This window comes from Hyla sarda, chromosome 4 (genome assembly GCF_029499605.1).
Source record: "Hyla sarda isolate aHylSar1 chromosome 4, aHylSar1.hap1, whole genome shotgun sequence".
Classification (NCBI taxonomy): Eukaryota; Metazoa; Chordata; class Amphibia; order Anura; family Hylidae; genus Hyla; species Hyla sarda.
The window spans coordinates 87602652-87625371 of record NC_079192.1 but is presented as its reverse complement, the minus strand read 5'-3'; the positions used below and the strand labels follow the sequence as shown (position 1 = coordinate 87625371).

General features: G+C 42.4%; 1 protein-coding gene across 2 annotated transcripts in view; it reads right to left on the bottom strand.

Moving 5' to 3' along the window:
- The window catches only part of ADGRA2 (adhesion G protein-coupled receptor A2), a 196676-nt gene that overhangs the window by 39075 nt on the left and 134881 nt on the right, over positions 1-22720 (bottom strand). For both annotated transcript variants that reach the window (XM_056571527.1, XM_056571529.1), the window contains exons 3-7: positions 18990-19061; positions 16096-16167; positions 11955-12026; positions 11719-11882; positions 11402-11615 (exon numbers count right to left, since the gene is read on the bottom strand). In XM_056571527.1, coding sequence (XP_056427502.1) covers positions 11402-11615; positions 11719-11882; positions 11955-12026; positions 16096-16167; positions 18990-19061 — 594 coding nt within the window. The remainder of the gene's footprint in view (positions 1-11401; positions 11616-11718; positions 11883-11954; positions 12027-16095; positions 16168-18989; positions 19062-22720) is intronic.

The window sequence follows — 22720 nt, the reverse complement described above, 5'->3', positions numbered from 1 at the left end:
TACATTTATCAGTGTTGAACCTCATCTGCCACTTCCCAGCCCAAACCTCCAACCTATCCAGATCCATTTGTAACAGTGCACTATCCTCTATTGTGTTTACCGCTTTACAGAGTTTAGTATCATCTGCAATGATTGCTACTTTACTATTCAACCCCTCTACATGGTAATTAATAAATATATTAAATAGAACAGGACCCCAGACTGACCCCTGTGGTACCCCACTAGTAACAGTCACCCAATCAGAATAAGTACCATTAATAACCACCCTCTGTTTATTATCACTGAGCCAGTTACTTACTCACATGCACACATTTCCCCCCAGTCCAATTCTTCTCATTTTATGCACCAATCTTTTATGTGGCACTGTATCAAATGCTTTGGAAAAATCCAGATATACGACATCCAGCGATTCCCCCTGGACCAGTCTGGAGCTCACCTCCTCATAAAAGCTGATCAGGTTAGTTTGACAGGACCGATCCCTCATAAAGCCATGCTGATATGGAGTTATACATTTATTTTTATCAAGATACTCCAAAATAGCATCCCTTAGAAAAGCCTCAAACAATTTACATACAACTGAGGTTTAACTAACAGGCCTATAATTCCCTGGGTCACCTTTTGACCCCTTTTTAAATATTGGCACCACATTTGCCATGCGCCTGGGGAACAGTCCCTGTCACTATAGAGTCCCGGAATATTAAAAATAGGGGTCTGTCTATTACATCACTTAATTCCTTTAGAACACAGGGGTGAATGTCCTCTGGACCTGGTGATTTGTCTATTTTAATTTTTTGTAGGCGGCACTGTACTTCTTCCTGGGTTAGACAGGTGACGTGTACTGGGGAGTTTACCTTATCTCACTGTATTTCACCTGTACTTCTCGCTGTATTTTCCTCGGTGAATACAGAAGAAGAAGAATTTTTTAATATATTTGCTTTTTCCTGATTCCCATCTATAATTTCTTCCTCATCATTTTTTAAAGGGCCAACGCTTTCATTTTTGCTATTTATATAGTTAGGGAACATTTTGGGGTTAGTTTTACTCTCTTTGGCAATGAATCTTTCTGTCTCTATTTTTGTGGCTTTTATCTGTTTTTTACATATTTTACTTTTTTCTCTACAGCTTTTTAATGCTACTTCACTGCCATCCTGTTTTAGTAGTGTAAATGCTTAATTTTTGTCATTTATTGCCCCCTTAACATTTTTATTCATTCATATTGGTTTTATTTTATTCCTGACCCTTTTATTCCCATAAGGTATATACATCTTACAGTAAGAATTCAAAATATTCTTAATTTAGTGTCAGTTGATCAAACTTTGCCTTCCTAAAGTTAATTGTAGTTGTGGCCCTCATGAGGTTCCCTTATTGAAGAACAAGTTATAATGTATAAAATTATGATCAGAAGATTACAGGGGGTGCCAGTGGTCGGAACACTGCCCTACCGTGATCAGACACTTAACCCCTATCCTTTGAATAGTGGATACATTTTTCTGCACCATAGTAACCCTTTAAAGGGGTACTCCCCTGGAAAACATTTTTTTTTAAATCAACTGGTGCCGGAAAGTTAAACAGATTTGTAAATTAACAGAGATTTGTAAATTACTTCGATTAAAAAATCAAATTCCTTCCTGTACTTATCAACTGCTGTACGCTCCACAGGAAGTTCTTTTTTTTATGAACTTCCTTTCTGTCTGACAACAGTGCTCTCTGCTGACACCTTTAGAAACTGTCCAGAGCAGGATATGTTTGCTCTGGGGATTTGCTCCTACTCTGGACAGAGGTGTCAGCAGAGAGAACTGGGGTCAGACAGAATGAAGTTCAAAAAGAAAAGAACTTCCTGTGGAGCATATAATAGCTGATAAGTACAGGAAGGATTAAGATTTTTTAATATAAGTCATTTACTAATCTGTTTAACTTTCTGGCACCAGTTGATTAAAAAAAAAAGGTTTTCCAGGGGAGTACCCCTTTAAGCCTTCTAGTACTTATCAGCAGCTGTATGCTTCAGAGAAAATTGCGTAGTGTAGCGCTGCCTTCGGCAATCTCCGACTCTGCCATAGAGTTGTATTGAGTGGTCAACACGCCCCCTTCCCGTGGGCTGCCGGGGCCCCATACGGGAGATCGCGGGGGGCCCCAGCGGTAAGACCCCCCCGCTATCTGAAACTTATCCCCTTTCCTTATGATAGGGGATATGTTTTTCAGCACTGGACTACTCCTTTAAGGGATTTTAGTCAGTATTTTTCACCAGTGTTTGTAAACCAAAACCAGAAGTGAGTCTAAAATATGGAATAGTGCAGATCTTTCCATCATGGTTTCTCTCTGTATAGGGATATGATTTACAAATACTGGAGCAAAATACTAACCATAATACTCCTGTGAGAAAATAGCCCCAGATAGAAAACTAAGCTAAAAGCCACTTTCACACAGCAGTATTAGACCCTGTTATTGGTGAGCCAAAAGTGGAACCGGTCCAGAGAAAAACAATAAGGCTGGGTTTACACAAGCCTAATATTACAGCCGCAAGTCCTGGCTCGACTATGGGTTCAGATGATCCAAACTGACAGCTGTGGTTAGGTCTGGACTTGCATCTGTAATATTGATGTAAATATTAAGCTAGTGTGAACAAAGCCTATTACATAGATTGGCCCCTCAACTTCTTAAATCACTCCTAAATCACTTATTTACCACCCATACACTATCCATTCACATCACCCAATCACTTATTGTAATTTCTACTTAATATTTATTCACATTTTCTACATACACATATACTCAGGTGATATACCTGTATATATATATATATATATATCACATCCTTTTCTTTCTTTCACCTTATACCACCAACACATAAATCAATTTATTTACAACTATTTAGCATTTAACTAACTATATAAGCCCAGATTTGAGAAAATACGCAATCAGTATATATATATCCATTTATACACCTCTTCTATAACTTCTTGTTTTGGCTTACAAATACTGATGCAAAATAATGACCAAAATACTAAGTGTGGAAGGGGCCTTAGTCTGTGTTCACCCTATTCCAATCTGAGCCTCCATCAGTAGTTTCATCAGATTTGACAAGAAGAATAGTGTTGGATGCAGTGCTATTCTTCCTGTCAATAAGGCAGACACCAAGAATGTAAGCCAATGGGATCTGCCAGGTAAAATAAGACCCAAGACAGCAATGTGAACAGAGACAGCCACTTAAAAAAAACAAAAACGGATGTAATACAGATGCTAAATGGATCAAATATAGATGCCTCCATCTTTCATTGACATCAATGGGCATTTTCCATCCGCAAAACAGATAAAAGTAGTTTATGTTACAATTTTAAAATAAGATGTTAAACACAGCAATAGATGTAAAAGAATGGCAGATCATTGTATAAAATGAAATATGTTACGATAGTGTCTGAAAAGTAACATATAGTGTAAAAAGACAATTTGAGGAAAAGGATCTATTTTGGTATTGGAAGTTAACTCTAGGAGACATATAAATCTAACAAAGTTGTCTAGACAAAAACTAATCCTGGGAACAAACACATAAAGTAGAAAGATGGATCCCCATCATGATTTCATTGCTTTCTATAAAGGGCAATAAAGAGGTTTTTCCAGACTGTTATAAAGGAGCACTTTGTGCTAAATGTATGCCTGGAGCATGGCTTCAAGGGCCCGTGTATGACACAGAGGGCATAAAAGACAGAGGGGGAGATTTATCATCTGTGGTGTTTTTGTACAACATGGTGCATGTGTTTTGCACAATTTTAGTGTCTTTCAGCTGACCAGAATTTACTATGAGAGATATGCCTCTGTTTTGGACATGTTCCAAGTGATCGCTCTAGGTTCATGTACTGCACCAAATTAGATAAAATACGTGCACGGAGAAAACAAGCTGACTCTCATTGGGTTAAAGCAGTTCTCTGATTTACTGTATAGCGTACACACAAGATATATCCTTCAGTAGGGCGTAGCACATTGTATAAGCATTCTAATTGGTTAGCTACTTTACATACAGTGTGGATCAAAAGTTTGGGCATCCCAGGTAAAAATTTGAATTAATGTGCATAAAGAAGCCAAGGAAAGATGAAAATATCCCCAAAAGTCAACAAATCACAGATTAGACATTCTTATAATATGTCATCAAAAGTTAGATTTTATTTCCATCATTTACACTTTTAAAATAACAGAAAACAAAAAAATGGCGTCTGCAAAAGTTTGGGCACCCTGCAGAGTTAATTCTGGGCTGTCTGTCACGCACTGCTCTTTTAAGGTCTATCCATACATTTTCAATTATGTTGAGGTCAGGAGATTGTGAAGGCCATGGCAAAACCTTCAGTGTGTAATCCCCCGTGGATTTCAAGGTGTGTTTAGGATCATTATCCATTTGTAGAAGCCATCCTCTCTTTAACTTTAGCTTTTTCACAGATGGCATCAAGTCAGCATCCAAAATTTGCTGAAATTTTATTGAATCAATTTTTCCTTCTACTCGTGAGATGTTCCCTGTGCCACTGGCTGCAATACAACTCCAAAGCATGATTGATCCACCCCAATGCTTAACAGTTGGACAGAGGTTATTTTCATTAAATTCTGTTCCCCTTCTTCTCCAAACGTACCTTTGCTCATTCCGGCCACATAACTCGGTCCACATAACTTGTTTCCAAAATGCATCAGGCTTGTCTATATGTTCATTTGAAAAGTTCAAACGCTGATTTTTGTGGTGAGGACCTAGAAGAGGTTTTCTTCTGATGACTCTTCCATGAAGACCATATTTGTACAAGTCTCTCTTTATAAAGGAATAGTGTACCACAGCTCCAGTGTCTGCCAGATCTTTCTGGAGGGATTGTGCAGTCAAACATGGGTTTTGAATAGTTTTTCTCTCAATCCTGCAAGCTGTTCTGTCTGATATTTTTCTTGGTCTTCCAGATCTTGCTTTAACTTCCACTGTTCCTGATGACTGACATTTCTTAATTACATTCCGAACAGAGGATATTGACATCTGAAAATGTTTTGCTATCTTCTTATAGCCTTTTCCAGCTTTGTGAGCGTCAACTATTTTCAGTTTCAGATTTCTAGACAACTGCTTAGAAGAACCCATGGTGCTGATTGTTGGGGCAAGGTCAGATGAGTCTGGGCATTTAAAACCTTTGAGATTGACATCACCTGGTCTTCCCAGATGAAGATTGAGAACAATCCATGACACTGGCAGGTCTCAGCTTTGCAAAGGGGGCAGTGCATGCTACAAATTCTGCAGGGTGCCCAAACTTTTGCAGATGCCATTTTTTTGTTTTCTGTTATTTTGAAAGTGTAAATGATGGAAATAAAATCTAACTTTTGTTGACATTTTATAAGAATGTCTAATCTATAATTTGATCCCTTTTGGAGATTTTTATTCTTTATGCACAGTAATACAAATTTTTACCTGGGGTGCCCAAACTTTTGATCCCCACTGTAAGCATTGCATCATATTCTCTCTGTGCCAAAAAGGGATGGTCACACAGGGTGTAATACAGGATGTAACCTCCATTTTAGAAGAATAATCTTTATTTTACATATATTATCCATAACACCTCGTAATAAATGCCAGCTAATTGTAATGTGTGACTGTCAGGAACCGGACTGGAAGCGGGTAGTGGATCCTCTGTGTTAGTGAGGCGATGGCGTGGGCCGTACCAGGGGACCGGTTCTAAGAAGTTACTGGTTTTCACCAGAGCCCGCCGCAAGGCGGGATGGACTTGCTGCGGTGGTAACTCCCAGGTCGTATCCCCCGATAGCGACTCGACTTCACTAACAGCTGAGATAGGCGTAGTACACAAGGACAAGGTGAAGGCAAGGTCGTACATAGCAAGAGGTCAAGGCAGGCGGCAAAGGTTCGTAGTCAGGGGCAACGGCAAGGGTCTGGATACACAGGCTTGGGAACACACAGAACACTTTCTCAGGGCACTAGGGCAACAAGATCCGGCAAGGACAGGAAGGGAAAGCGGGTTTTTATAGAGTAGGCAGTGATTGGAACTGATTGGGCCAGGCACCAATTAATGGTGCACTGGCCCTTTAAATATGAGAGACCCGGCGTGCGCCCTAGAGAGCGGGGCCACACGCGCCAGGACTGAGCAGGAGGACGGGGCAGGTGAGTGACATGGGATGCGACCCGCGGGCAGGAACGTCCCGCCGCGGGGATCGCATCCCTGCCGAGAGACACAGAGCAGTGCTCCCGGTCAGCGGGGCTGACCGGGGCGCTGCAAGCAAGAGCAGAATGCTGTGAGCACTCCAGGGGAGGAGCGGGACCGGAGCGCTCAGCGTTACAGTGACATTACGTTGCAGGGATATTTCGGCACTTCCATGGAATCTGCAGTGGTGCACGAGGTAGGGTAAAGCCCTAGGTAGAAGAAAGATGATACCCAGCACAGTAATGCACAGTGAAGATTTATTATGCCATAGTGTAGTACAAGGAAGCGTTTCGGCGTGGCATAATAAATCTTCACTGTGCATTACTGGTGAGTGCTGGGTATCATCTTTCTTCTATTACCTTGCAGTTTGGCACTTGAAACTGCGCACCTGATGTCCATGCTACACTTTCCAACGAGAGGGCTATGGTAAATGAATGGTAATGGTGCAAATCAAACCTAAAGTCCCAGACATATGCAATGGTCACTGATAGACATAGTCACAATTTTAACAGTCACATTCTTTTTGTTAACAGGATTAATGGGTATGGCTGGTCATGGGTGGCATGGGATTTGCGCAATTTTGTTTGACTTTTTCAAGTCACAGATGATATATGCCAGTAAAACCCGGCCTACTTTGTCCACTAAACATGCCAAGTAAATGGAAAATCAGTGTAAAGTCACAAATGCGGCAAACACAAATTCTCCATCTACATTGGTCATTTGCACTATGTTTCCAGGCACTCATGTCTTAGTAAGTTTCCCCAAGAATCTTTATGTTATGCACCAGCAGGGCTGGTCCTACCATGGGCCCTGCTGGGTCGATTGGACCCAGGCAGAACTGTGACAAGGGAGGCTGGGAATTGCAGTTTTGCAAAAGCTGGAAGGCCGCAGTTTGGAGACCACTGATATAAACAAATGGATAGGGGTGTTTTGGTTGGTGTAATTTTATCAGGAAATCCATGTACCACCATATAATGTCATATTCTGGTGTTATTTAAAGGAAACCTGTCATCACGTTCATGCTGCCTGAACTGGTCCCTGACAGCTTCTCCCCACCTCAATTTTAGAAAGTTTTATAGGGATTACAAACGCTCTAGCACAGTGCTTCCCAAACAGGGTGCCTCCAGCTGTTGCAAAACTACAAAACAGTTGTAGTTTTGCAGCAGCTGGAGGCCCTCTGGTTGGGAAACACTGCTCTAGTGTCACAAATCGTGAGCAGGAAAAAGTGACGCACAACCTGAGGAGCGAATGTGCTGAAATGAGACTGTATAATGTCCTGAGTTAACCCCCAAAAGGCTGCTTTGTTTTTGCCACTTTATTAATGAGTGAGGTCACCATTGTTCAGACGCCGTACACATAAATCATCTATGAGAGCTGCCTTATGTTTTATGTGATATTATGTTCAGGAAATAAAAAACCCTTAACCTCCCTACCTCTACTTCCCTTCTATAATTCCCTCCAAGAATCCTGTTCAGCTACCGGGCCTGCCGTCCAAAGGGCACAGACTGAAGCCATTGATAAACCCCGACAACACCGCCTCCCGCTAAAGCTTTGAGATTTAATTTGTAGAAGGCAGGTTTACAACAGGATTATTACAAACCTGATCACCAGTGTATGAGTATATATATATATATAGACTGAACCCTTAACATACAATATTAATTGATTCCACAGGATGACCATTGTATGTTGAAACCATCGGCTGTCCGGGCATGCTGGGAGTTGTAGTGTTGAAACATCTGGAGGTCCGCAGGTTGAAGACCACTGCGGCCTTCGTCATCATCCAGACGCCCCATTAGTTTTCTACTCACCTCCCCTTGGTGGGAAGAAAGGGTGAGCTGGTCTGGGCCATCTATGCTGCAGGGACCGTCCGGTGGGGAGGGTTAGTCGTTCCAGGCTGTCCCTCTTCTCCGCTCTGGGCCAGCCCCGGACTAGTGACGTTGCCTTGACGATGACGTACAGGGACGTCCGTGCGCAGCTGTGCGTCGTCGTCAAGGCAACGTCACTAGTCTGGGGCCAGCCCGGAGCGGAGAAGAGGGCCTCCCAGTGAAGATGGACAGCCCGGAACGACTAACCCTCCCCACCGGACGGTCCCTGCAGCATAGATGGCCCGGACCAGGTCAACCTTTCTTCCCACCAAGGGGAGATGAGTAGAAAACTAAAGGGGGGTCTGGATGATGACGAAGGCCGCAGTGGTCTTCAACCTGCGGACCTCCGGATGTTTCAACACTACAACTCCCAGCATGCCCGGACAGCCGATGGTTTCAACATACAATGGTCATCCTGTGGCTGTCTGATCATGCTGGGAGCTGTAGTTTACAACATCTGGACGTCCGCAGGTTGAAGACCACTGATGAAGGGATTGACAGGCGGTGATGATGAAGGGGGGAGGGGATGATGACGAGGGGGGATAATGACAGGGTGATGATGATGGGGGTGTTAATGACGGGGGTCTGGATGATTACGGGGGGATGATGTATTTCCCACCCTAGGCTTATAGTCGAGTCAATAACTTTTCCTGGATTTTTGGGGTGAAATTAGGGGCCTCGGTTAATATTCGGGTCGGCTTATACTCATATACGGTATACAGCGAGCTGTCCAGAATAATACACTCGAGCACACGTGAACCGAACTGGACGTGGGGCTTGGTGCAAATGATTCAGAATAGCAGTCTGGAGACCTTGGCAGCCTCGCTCGCATTGTCTGCTCCACATAAACTTCATATGATGTATACATTTTGTCTGAGCACCAGGATTGTGTCAGATTGGAAGAGAAAAAAAAGCTTTGTTGGAAAGCACACTGAAACCGGATAAACAAAGAATGTATCACAGAGGCACCGGCCAAGCAAGAAAATGACATTTATGAATAACCTTAAAATATATGTGAATACTGGATGAAATGGTTGTGAAGTTCTCGATAAGCGGCAATACGTGGAAAAGCTTGGCCTCCTCTTATAGCTACAATTACATTCAACATGGTAACTTATTGTAAGACTGTGCATAATAAAAGTGATCCTAAGAAAATTATAAAAAAAAAAATACAACTATGACCGCTGCGACCAGAGATCGGCCTTTACTGTGATATATGTCATTCTCCAATGTAGACTCTAATGTTGCTGTGATAACCCCAGTAGGTCTATACTGATCGTTATATAATTATAGCCAGTGGATATTGTCAGTGTGTACTGTATATTTGCTGTATACTGGGGACAATGTGTGCACATACATTTATGTTCTGTATACTAGTGATGTCTGTGAACCTATAAGGATACATTCATATTGCCTCTGTGATGGTATTATTCAACTCACCACATGGGGGCGCTCTCACCTAATCTACATACATGTTCTGTACATACAAAAAATGAACGGTTTGTTCAAGGCTATGGGGGTAGTTAGAAATGAAAATGAGACAACAAACTACCCGAGGGCAGTAAGGGGCCAAGTAGACCAAAGATTAACTTATCCCCAGGGCCTTAGCCTGGGGTATGAAACCTCTCAAATGCAACCCCCTAAAACATAACTTTTACTCAATATTAGTTAAAATATCAAAAATCCCAATGCAAAGGTAGGTTAAAACTGATAACCTGATGATCAAGTGGGAAATACAATTTATGATAGGAGAACACTCTCCACTTACCAATAGTACAGCCCTGCATCATACAGGTATCACTTAAAAATACACACTATTGCCGCCCAGAGGCGACAATAGTGTGTATTTTTAAGTGATACCTGTATGATCAGAAAATTAGCGGCCACTGCAGGGCTGTACTATTGGTAAGTGGACAGTGTTCTCCTATCATAAATTGTATTTTACACTTGATCATCAGGTTATCAGTTTTAACCTACCTTTGCGTTGGGATTTTAGATATTTTAACTAATATTGAGTAAAAGTTATGTTTTAGGGGGTTTTGAGGTGTTTGCGTTTGAGGGGTTTCATACTACGGGCTAAGACCCCGGGGTTAAGTTAATCTTTAGAAAAGAAAATGATTACTACAGATGTGTTTATCTAGTTGCCGAAACAGGTGGATATGTCTGCTATTGAATTCCATTATAAAAGTTTTAAATTAAATTAAAAAAACATATTCTTTGAGGGTCTTTTTGTGGTATCCTGTTGTATAGAAAAATAGATAACTATTATTGGGTCAAAAAGACTTATGCATTTCTAGCAGCAAGTACTCTAAACCATAGTCTGATTTTATAGTGGTTCTTAGACATATCGGGGGAGATTTATTCTAACCTGTGTAGAGGAGAAGTTGACCAGTTGCCCATAGCAACCAATGAGATTGCTTCTTTCATTCATAGGGGACAAGATGTCTGATCCGCTGGGACCCCCCACGATCTCTGGCCTGGCACCCCAGTGTTCTGAACATTTATGTTCAGAACACCGGCTGTGCTTGGCGACGGCTGTGGTCATCCACCCTTCAATAACGTTTACGGAGGGAGGCGTGACAGGTGGATAGGGGATAAGATGTCTAGGGGCAGAGGACCTCTTTAAAAGCCTTTTTTTTACCCCTTTAAGTGCTAACATAGAAACTCACCAGTAATCTTATATGTATATTTCCTATAGTTTATTTTTTATTTTTAGCAGCTCTCAAAAACAACAAAAATGTATATAACAAATGTTTAAAATTAAAAAAATATAAAATGCATTCAATATTTTCTGGAGCCAAAGGCATTACTCCATGTCTTATAGGGAACTGTAATAAGCAAACGGCAACAATAGTTTACACACCACACTCCAGTTTTAGGGGCTGGAATCAACTCAAGAATGCGCGTATAATGTGTTTATTTCTAAGTGTTATTGTGCCGGGGCTGTAACAATTAAACATGCACAGACTAGGTGGACCAAGTGACTCTGATATGCCGTCAATTGCTCGGTTTCTTGGTGCACCTTGGCAGAGGAATTGGACATCCGATAGGAGTCCCTGAACGCACAGGATGTGCCTCCATGCTGAGAGGAAACGGCTGATTTGCCAGCTAGGAATAAACAGTTTATCAGGGCTGGGGTCAGCAGGATGCGGGGCCGTAATACCAGAACCATTTGCTAAATTTAAACTCAGACATTGAATGTAAACAAGACATTCCTGTTCTCCCTGGGTCGACACACTATGGAGCAACATTCCCTGGTCATACATGTCTCAAAAAGGAACGTCACATACTGATAATAGTAAATTAAATCATTCAATATTTATAACCAAAAAGGTGAGGAGCGCTTGGGAGTGCCAAGATGCCACATACCTTGTAATAAAGGTGCAGTCATGGACCACTGTCTCCTCCAGTACAATCCCTTGTTCTTCATCCTCCTCCACCTGCTTCCCATTATGATACCAGATGATCTGACTGCTATTGCCCAAGTAGCTTGCTGTACACTGAATAGGTATTCGGTCACCTTGAAACACAACTTGTCGCAAGGACGGGATAAGCTGGTGCGTGTGAAGTTCCAGGGTACCCCCTATGATCAGGAACACCATTATTAATTATATGTTAAATCTGGATGGTTTGTTATAACCACAATAGAACAAGGTGGCTATACATAAGGGTCAAAGATTTCTTACCACAAGCTAGCTGACTTTCCTTCAGGTTCCGCAACGGCCAATCTCTAAGTGCACTTGGATACGAACACAACGTTCTGTCTGAGATCTTAGCAGAACCATTTTTGGCCCAAGTAGCTATCCATTGTAGGTGACAGTCACAGGTCAGGAAATCAGTGGAAAAGTCACTAAATAGAGACAAGGATCATCAGCATGTGCTCATCTAATACAAGTAAAGGCCATACAGTCTGAATACTTACACTAGTTTCAGGGAAGGGAGCTCATCAAACACCCCAGGGCTCAGAGTAGAGAAGATATTTCCAGATAGAAATCTGTAAGTAGTCAAATATATTGAAGTTTTCATTCCTATAACATATTTGCACAAAGCTAAAAGAACTTTCTATTGAGATATATAAATGGAATTGAAGAGCATTTCCAAATCATTACCACATCATTTTTAGCATGGGCCAAATATAAGAAGTTACTTAAAGGGGTTATCCAGGGAAAAACATTTTTTTTATATATCAACTGGCTCCAGAAAGTTAAACAGATTTGTAAATTACTTCTATTAAAAAATCTTAATCCTTTCAGTACTTATGAGCTTCTGAAGTTAAGGTTGTTCTTTTCTGTCTAAATCCTCTCTGATGACACCTGTCTCGGGAAACGCCCAGTTTAGAAGCAAATCCCCATAGCAAACCTCTTCTAAACTGGGCGTTTCCCGAGACAGGTGTCATCAGAGAGCACTTAGACAGAAAAGAACAACCTTAACTTCAGAAGCTCATAAGTACTGAAAGGATTAAGATTTTTTTGTAAGTAATTTACAAATCTGTTTAACTTTTTGGAGCCAATTCATATATATATATATGTATATATATATATATAAAAGTTTTTGCCTGGAATACCCCTTTAAAGTTCTGCCTTCTTGCTAAGATCAAGTGTAATATCTGTTCTTATCAGTGGTAAGGCCTGGGCCACAGAGACAGAATGGACGCTGATATATTTTTTTTCACCAAATAAGACGCTCCGGCATATAAGACACACCCAATTTTAAAGGATGAAAATCTAGAAAAAAAAGATTCTGAACTAAATACAATGTAAAGTATAGGACAGTGATCTTCAACCTGCGGACCTCCAGATGTTGCAAAACTACAATTCCCAGCATGCCCGGACAGCCTTTGGCTGTCCGGGCATGCCGGGAGTTGTAGTTTTGCAACATCTGGAGATCCGCAGGTTGAAGACCACTGGTATAGGAGGTAATACTCACGTGTCCCCGCCGCTCCGGACCCGTCACTGCTCGTCACCTCTGCCCTGGATGTCGCCCTCCATCGCTGTCGCCGCGTCCCCGGGGTGTCCCCGTCGCTCCGGAAAGTCTCTGCTGCCCAGTATCCTTGCTCTCCGTCGACGCCATCACATTGCTACGCACGCCACTACGCACGCCGCTCCTATGGCAAGGCGTGCGCGACGAGGTGATGACGACGAAGGAGAGTGCTGGCCATGCAGGGGATCCCGGCACGGAGCAGACACCGAGGAGGCAGGTAAGGTCCCTCCCATTGTCCTTTAAGCTGTTAGGGACTCAGCAATTTCACCGCGGCGGTCCCGAACAGCCTGACTGAGCAGCCGGGTTAGTGCCACTTTCGCTTCAGACGCGGCTGTCATCTTTGATCGCCGCGTCTAAAGGGTTAATACAGGGCATCACCGAGATCGGTGATGTGCTGTATTAGCCGCGGGTCCTGGCCGTTGATGGCCGCAGGGTCCGCTGTGATAGGACAGGGTTTTAATGGGTTTTTGCCGTATAAGACGCACCAACTTTTCCCCCCCCAGTCTTGGGGAAGAAAAAGTGCATCTTAAACGGCGAAAAATACGGTATACATGGAGTAGAAGCTTTGGGTAACACCGATTGGCCTAACAGCTACCCCGAGGTCGACCCTCCGGATCGATCATCAAGGTTTCTGGCTCCCAGGTGTCTTTTACTCAGGTAACAAGCTAAGATTATGAGCACTTCCTTTAAACTGAACCTGTTATCAGATTTTACCAAACATAACGCATGGTAACCCATTAGTGATGGTGAGGATATGATGCTTGAAAATGACCCTCGCTGGCCTAGTAGGTAGTCTCCTGGGCTGGAAGCTGTACTCACCTAGTCCCGTAATTACGCCCCCCTCAGCGCAATTGACAGCCCGGGCACGGCCTGCGTCATCACTCTGTTCTGGCTACTTAGGGAGTAGAGCGTTGACGCTGGCTATCAATCACAATGTGGAGATTTGATTACAGTTGGAGCCAACGGGACTAGGTGGGTATAGCTCCTCACCCAGGGGACTATCTAAGGGGCTGGCGAGGGACACTTTCAAACATCATATCCTCACCATCCCTGCAGGCAGGAGCGTCTCCCAGGATGGTGAGGAAGAAGATTTTTACCATATATGATGCATTGCCATGATCACGAATCTGATAACAGCTCATTCCCTGTATAAAAGACACCTGGGAGACAGAAATCTTGCTGATTGATAGGAGATCAAATACTTATCTCACTAAAATACAAATAAATTCATAACTTATTTGAACTGTGTTTTTCTGGATAAACCGACCATTAAAATTATTGACTGCTCATTTTTTTTTATCAGTGTGCAAACGTGCAAAATCAGCAGGGGGTCAAAAAAAAATGTCTTCACTGTAAAGGGGTCTAGAGATGAGCGAACTTCCAGTAATTCGATTCATCACAAACTTCTCGGCTCAGCGTTTGCTAACTTTAGCCTGCATAAATGAGTTCAGCTTTCAGGTGCTCCGGTGGGCTGGAGACTCTTTCCTAGTACTGTATCCACCTTTTCCAGCCCACCGGAGCACCTGAAAGCTGAACTAATTTATGCAGGCTAAAGTCAGCAACCGGCGAGCCGAGAAGTTTGTGACGAATCGAATTACTGGAAGTTCTCTCATCTCTAAAAAGGTCTGTTGGTTACCATAGTGTTTTTGTGTGTTTCTTTTTCTCCAATGGAGGCACCAATGGACACACTCTATGACTTTTTCCAAAGAGGTTTCTAGGCACCGGTCACATCCTGACTAGCATGTAGCAAATATAAGAGAGAAGGATGGCTCCTGGTGGAGACATGGCTGACCAAGGTAATGATGGAGCTCCACAGGTAAAGAGGAACTACAGCTCTAATAACACTGAAACCTGACGTTACAAGCCCTATCTCCAGCTGCCGCCGCAATGTAGTCACGTGACCATGACAGACAGTAGCCAGTGTCTACAAATAGCCGAAGAAAACAGGAGGAACGTTGATTGTATTGTCCCAAAATAGATCCGGGGTCCGGCAAATGCTGAATCAGAATGTTTTATAGTCATGCGAGTGTCAGGAGAGTGCTGGCATTTTAATAGCGGTATATTTTAAGGAATGGGTACTTGTCTCCCTGCCTTGTGGTTACTCAAATGAGCGGGTTTATTCTGAGCTCAGCACAAATCCAAAGCCAAAGTTATTATTTTTTATTTTTAACTTGCACAGTTCCTAGATCTTCTGCTTGGCTTCAATGTACACAGGAGACATGACCATTTTTTTCCTGCTACCATCATCAGAATTAGATTGTCAGCTGGGCTGGATGAGGAGCGAAAATCTAAGGAAAATTCTAGGTTCTACACATGGTCAAATGCATTAAAGGGGTACTCCACTGAAACACATTATTATTTATTTATTTTTTTTAAATCAACTGGTGCCAGAAAGATAAACATATTTGTAAATTACTACTGTTGAAAAATCTTATTTTTTCCAGTACTTATCAGCTGCTGTATACTACAGAGGAAGTTCTTTTCTTTTTGAATTTCCTTTCTGTCTGACCACAGTGCTCTCTGCTGACACCTCTGTCCATTTTAGGAACTGTCCAGAGTAGGAGCAAATTCTCATAGCAGACCTATCCTGCTCCGGACAGTTCTTGACTTGGACAGAGGTGTCAGCAGAGAGCACTGTGGTCAGACAGAAAGGAAATTCAAAAAGAAAAGAACTTCCTCTGGTAAGTACTGGAAGGATTAAGATTTTTTCATAGAAGAAATTTACAAATCTGTTTAACTTTCTGGCACTAGTTGATTAAAAAAAAAAAAAAAAAAAAAAAAAAAAAAAGGGTTTTCCAGTGGAGTACCCCTTTAACCGCAGATGGATCAGAGCTGAATGTTGCATTTATCTACAAGATGTTATAACTAATGGAGTGGTCCCCAAACTGTGGACCTTTAGATGCTGTGAAACTACAACTCCCAGCATTCTGGGAGTTGTAGTTTTGCAACAGCCGGAGGTCCACAGTTTGGACACTACTGAGGTAAACCATTAAGGATGTAACAGTATCAAAGGGTGCAGGCCCCAGGTTTGGATTGAGGTCCTGTCAGTCGAAGCAGGTACTATATACAGTATATATACTTACAGACGGGATAAACTGGTCAGACCCTCAAAGGCAGCAGGAAATACACAGCCGATTCTGTTGTTAGAGATGTCCCTGGAAGAAAAGAAGGCACATTGTACAATACATTTCAGGAGTATGACAATCATGGTGCAGGCATGTAACCAATGACTAGGTAATCCCCTAAATATGTCAAAACCCCCACTGTGGTGGACATGGCTTGTTTATATATGACATTCATGGCTATTTAAAGGGGTTATCTAGCGAAGAAAATGTATCCCACAACAATAGAATAGGCAATAAGTGTCTGATTGCAGGGGGGGGGGGGGGGGGGGTCTGACCTCTGGGACCACCTCACAATCTTCAGAACAGAGCCATTGTCTTTCCATGGAGCGCTAAGGCCTCCACCTTCCGAAATGAACTGGTCACGGGAGTGACGGGCGCTCCGGCAATCACTGGCTGAGGTGGGACATCACTGGGGCCGGTGATTGGCAGAGTAGACCGCCACTCCAGAGATCAGTTCATATCGGAAAGTGGGGGCCAGAGGGCTCCGAGATAAGACACGGGCTCCGTTTTGGAGACACTTCAGTTTTTGAGCCCAAGCAAAAATTGGGTTCTGAAGGAATGGGAAATAAAAAAGGAAGGATTACTGCTGCAAGCTGGATCCACTTATGGCTTTAGCTTAAAAAAAAAAAAAAAAAAAACTGCAGTGAAAGCTTTCCGAAAAAAAATATTTTTTGAGGGGTTTTCTGCACCAAATCCAGGAGGGGATTCAAAATGAATGGGAAATAGATAAGTACTTATACTTCTCCTTACTGCCGGCTCCACTTTTGACTTTGGCACATAACAAAAACTGCATCAAAAACTGTGACGGCTGTTTTCCAAATGCCTGATGGTAGACTAATGGTCCATTCACATGGCAGAATTTCAGAGGGGAATCCAGACGAAAAATTCTACTTGGAAATTCCAATGCAGCAGCCTCCTATTGTGTCCAGTGGGATTCTGTTGCACCACGCACAAGGCAGATTTCCATGGCAGAACTATCGCGGAATGAACATGTTCCTTCTTTCTGTGGAATGGCTTGGTAATGCATTGCTGTCTATGGAGACGTCACATTTCTGAGCAGTCCTAGTGCGGACTTGTTCTGACTACACCTGCTGGCCGCGGAAATTATGCCGCGTAATTGGGTCCTAAGGCTGGATTTCCACTTGCTAATTTATTGGAATACTTCCATGGTGGTTTTTGAGCCAAAACTAAGAGTCTCTTCAAAAGAAATGAGAAATATAAAGGAAATACATTTACATCTTGCTCAAAAACTGCAGGGGAAATCCAGCCTATAAATGCAGTTTTTCTAGAACATTTATCCATGGCTGGCACAAGGATTTTTGCCACCCTAGGCGAAAGCTAATTTTGCCGCCCCTTGACCCTGCCCATTGGCTCCGCCCTTTGACATGTCCCACCTTATTACTGGGGTGGCACACTGTAACAAACCTCCTCTTCATGTAATCACTTTACTACTGGGGTGACACACTGTAACAAACCTCTTCATGTAATCACTTTACTACTGGGGTGGCACACTGTAACAAACCTCCTCTTCATGTAATCACTTTACTACTGGGGTGACACTGTGGTGCTGGCTGGACGGGTGCTTCGGATGCTAGCTGGCCACTAACATTCTTGCAGCATGCAGAGCGGTGCCCCCATCAAGAGGGCGCTCTGGGTGGCTGCCTATTTTGCCTATCTGCATTTTTTAAAGACTTCTCTCTTAAGCTTGAAAAACTAGCAATAAATGCAATAAAAAAGCCTGGCTTTTTATTTTTTTTTTTTTTTTTTTATACAAGAAAAAAATAAACAGAAAAAAAGCATCTGGAGGAGGCCTTAGGCTAAGTTTCCACTTTTTTTTTTTTCTGGCAGTTTTTGGAATACTACCACTGCAGTTTTTGAGCCAAAGTCAGAAGTGGATCCATAAGGGAGGAGAAGTAGAAGTCCTTCCTTTATATGTCCTATTCCTTTTGAATCCACTTCTGGCTTTGGCTCAAAAACTGCCAGAAAAAAACCAAGTGGAAACTTAGCCTTAGAGATTGTGAATTGAAGCAAGTTTCTTATACAGTGGTCCCTCAAGTTACAATATTAATTGGTTCTGGGATGACCATTGTATGTTGAAACCATTGTATGTTGAGACCAGAACTCTATGGAAACCTGGTAATTGGTTCTGAAGCCACCAAAATGTCATCCAAAAATAGGAAAAAAGTGAGGATTAAAGAAAAATAAGTAGATAACTAATATAGATAAAGCAAATCCTTACATATAAAAGTAAGAAAGATCTGCTGGGAGCTGTAATCACTGTCTATGTCAGTGTTTACCAAGCAGGGAGCCTCCAGCTGTTGCAAAACTACAACTCCCAGCATGCCCGGACAGCCAAAGGCTGTCCGGGCATGCTGGGAGTTGTAGTTTTGCAACAGCTGGGGGCACCCTGCTTGGGAAACACTGGTCTATGTAGAGGACAGGAGCTTCTTCAGGGTCCTGTACAGTACACGCAATGTCCTAAAAAAGTTAAATGGAGTCGCCCTTACCTGGTGTCCAAAGTTGCAAAGTAACCCTGGTATAGGTAAAGTGTACAGAACATGTTTTACCTCCCTGTACTGTAGGGGGCGCTACCAGACACCAGTCAGTGCATGCACTTCAGTAATACCAGTAAAATGCCCATTCTGATTGGTCAATTCTTCCGGCCATTGACACGATTCACAGATCTGGACTGTCTGTAGTATTGTATGTTGAGTCTGGTTTCAACTTACAATGGTCCAGAAAATACCATTGTATGCTTAAACTATTGTATGTTGAGGCCATTGTAAGTTGAGGGATCACTGTATATTCTGTTTGTCAGCTCAGGATTCCTCTCACATTTTCTACATACTTACAGGCGCTTTAACTCAGGCAGTCCCAAAAAAGCTCCAGGTTCCATTTTGCTTATCAAGTTATTCTTCAAATCTCTAGAAAAAAGAAAAAGAAAGAGGTTGTTCATAAGACAAGAATAACTCGAATAATAACTCATGCAATTCTTAGGATTTTCCACTGTTCATGCAGACCACATAGTCAGTGTTTCATTTGTACATCGATGGTTTGTTTCCTATGTACACACAACTACATCAGACATGAATGAAATGTACTAGCTTTCCAGCCTATTAAAGGGGTACTCCACTGCCCCAGCATTCGGAACATTTTGTTCCAAAGGCTGGGTGCGGGCAGTGGGGGTCGTGAAGTCACGGCCACGCCCTCATAACATCACGCCCCCCCCCCCCCCCTCAATGCAAGTCTATGGGAGGAGGCATGGCGGCTGCCACGCCCCTCCCATAGACTTGCATTTATGGGGCGTGGTGTGGCATCATGAGGGGCATGGCCGTGACATCACGACCCCCACTGCCCGCACCCTCAAGCAGGTTAGTTGCTATTGACAGATTCTAATATGGCTTCTTCTGTATTTTACCTGAGGTTTGTTTCAGAGTTGGATCACTATGGGCCAGAGTTTGACTGCAACCTCTGTATAGAGTTATGTCCCTGGTGTGTAGTGGTACTTGTGATGGGGCCCCAATACCAGTCCACCCATCATGACATCAGGGCTACTAAAAATGGATCCTTAAGTTAGAGGTAGACCTAGTAATGTAGAGTAACATCGGTAATATCCTGAATGCCTAGACACCATAGTTAGTTGCTGGCCCTATAATGCAAAGTTCTGATGGGATTACTATGGCTCAACAAGTCTGCCAATAGGCCACTATCCTTTTATATTAACAGGGCATTTTATACCAATATGAAGCATGTGCCGACAGCAACACTACCAAAATAGCAAAACCAAAATTGAAGTTAAAAAAACGATCCACATTGCAAATCCGTATTTTCATATGGACAATGACAATATGAGATATATATATATATATATATATATATATATATATATATATATATATATATAGAAAACAATGGCGCAGCACTCCAAAAGTGTAAAAATGTATTCCTTCTTGTCAAGATTCAAAGAGACGTTTCAGCTCCCCACTGGAGCTTTTTTCAAGCATGCTTGAAAAAAGCTCCAGTGGGGAGCTGAAACGTCGCTTTGAATCTTGACATGAAGGAATACATTTTTACACTTTTTTGCAGTTTTGGAGTGCTGCGCCATTGTTATATATATATATATATATATATATATATATATATATATGTGTGTGTGTGTAAAGGCCTTTTAAAAGGGTTATCCAGGAACAGAAAGACATAAATGCTTTCTTGCAGAAACAGCACCACTCTTTCCTCAGGTTGTGTGTGGTATTGCAGCTCAGTTCCACTGAAGTAAATGGAGCCAAATGTGGGACTGTTTATGGAAGAAAGCAACTATGTTCTTCTAATCCACGATAACCTCTCTTACCATTATCATAACACATTATATTTAAAGAACCCCTGTCCACATGCACTATTAAAGGGGTACTCCTCCCCTAGACATCTTATCCCCCATCCAAAGGATTTTGGCTGTGGCACTCCAGACATCCAGTGCATGGAGCGAACTCCACTCTGTACCGGATGACTGGCAATGCGGGGCTGAGGCTCGTGACATCATAGCTGTGCCCCCTCAATGCAAGTCTACGGGAGGGGGCCGTGACGTCACAAGCCTCAAGCACTGCACCCAACACTCTGAACGAACGCCGGGTGCAGCAGGGAGATTGCAGGGGTCCCCAGCGGCAGGACCCCTGTGGTCAGACATCTTATCCCCTATCCTTTGGATAGGGGATAAGATGTGTAGGGGCGGAGTACTCCTTTACGGCATATAGACTTCATAGATGGAAATTCCTGATATGGGGAAAGATGTTGCAATGTGTGCCATAAAGTAGCTTACATGACTTTCAACATGTTTTCAAGGTGTTTTAGACCTGAATAGTCAGGTGGGCGTGGCATCATGAAAAGGGTGGGTTTATATAGTGTCTCATTTTTGGCATAAAACTAAGCCAATTAATACATGGGCAAACCTATATTAGACAGCCTAAAGAAGCTCCAGATTTTTATGCAGCCCGAGTCATTGATAGAAATCTGGCGCATCCTTAATAAGCTGTCTGGTGTAAGGTTACATGTCTAACAGGTTTTATTATCTCCCCTATGAGTCAGAATATTATACCAGTCTATATTTCACATGGTCCACCATTCATTTGGCTTTGTATGGCCAGACATGGCTTCCCACTACAATATCAGCTGATCACCGGGAATCATAGGATCCAGATTAGCTTCCATTAGAAACAAGAGTAGTATTTCTGAATCGACCCTTTTAAGAAGCCATTATTATACATCTAATCCTATGAATCAATATAAGGCAGCAAAGAAGGAGACGCAGGAGGAGCTGAGATCAAATGGAGACCACATGGAGGTCTGATCACTATGTTATGTCCTTCTGTATGTTATTAACTCACATTGCATGTTATTATCCAGATTATTATATAACTGCATGTTATTCTCATGCTGATCAGTCAAATATCTCATTGTATTCCTTTCCCTACAGCCGGTGATCTAGTTCAGATAAGCCTCTTTGAATCTCAGAAACATCTCGGTTTTGCTGCCCAAGCTTTGTACTTTTGGCTCCTATTACTAAAAGAGAAATATGAAGAGACTTTAGATAATCTCACTCGCTGAATGCAATAAAATTGAGCGGGGCATGTCCTGCTCTCTGCTGCTATATAAATGATGACCCCCTTTTCCTATCCTGCCAAAAAAGCTCAGCCCATTTTTCTGCATTTAATAAAAAAAGATGTTCCTTTATTTCTGGCTTCACTTGAAAGGCAGAAACAGTCGGAGATCCAATAAACAGAGGGAATTAATCATGATGGTGGCGCAGGAGAGTATACGTCAGCACTCATACGGGAGATATACTGCTGGATATCACATCTCACGGCAAACACCTGTTTATCGTTAACACCAAGCCATGCCATAGTCACCAATATTTGGTCATACGGGTAGACATATGGTCCTATTTAGGATAACTATTAGAGATGAGCGAACTTACAGTAAATTCGATTCGTCACAAACTTCTCGGCTCGGCAGTTGATGACTTATCCTGCATAAATGATTTCAGCTTTCAGGTGCTCCAGTGGGCTGGAGACTCTCTCCTAGGACTGTATCCACCTTTTCCAGCCCACCGGAGCACCTGAAAGCTGAACTAATTTTACGCAGGATAAGTCATCAACTGCCGAGCCGAGAAGTTCGTGACGAATCGAATTTACTGTAAGTTCGCTCATCTCTAATAACTATAGATGTGTACAGTACTTGGCAGTCCTAGTCTTTATAGTAGATCAGATGGCAGATGGACTTCACCATCACACTGGCCTGTACTTTGCCATGAATACATTAGTAGATAATACCAACTCTCTCTCTCTATTGTAAACCCACTTCTTCAGAGTTTCCAATTTAAACTGGTACCATACAAAGATCCAGATGAAAGATGATAAAGAACAGCAGCCAAGAAGATGGTTTCAAAAGTGTATTCACCTACTATGTATTGTGCTAATATATTTCTCCCTCTTAAAAAAAACAAAAACCTTTAATAGGTTTCATGTCTAGGCATCTACTGATACTTGGACATTAAAAGGGGTATTCCAGGCCAAAACTTTTTTTTTATATA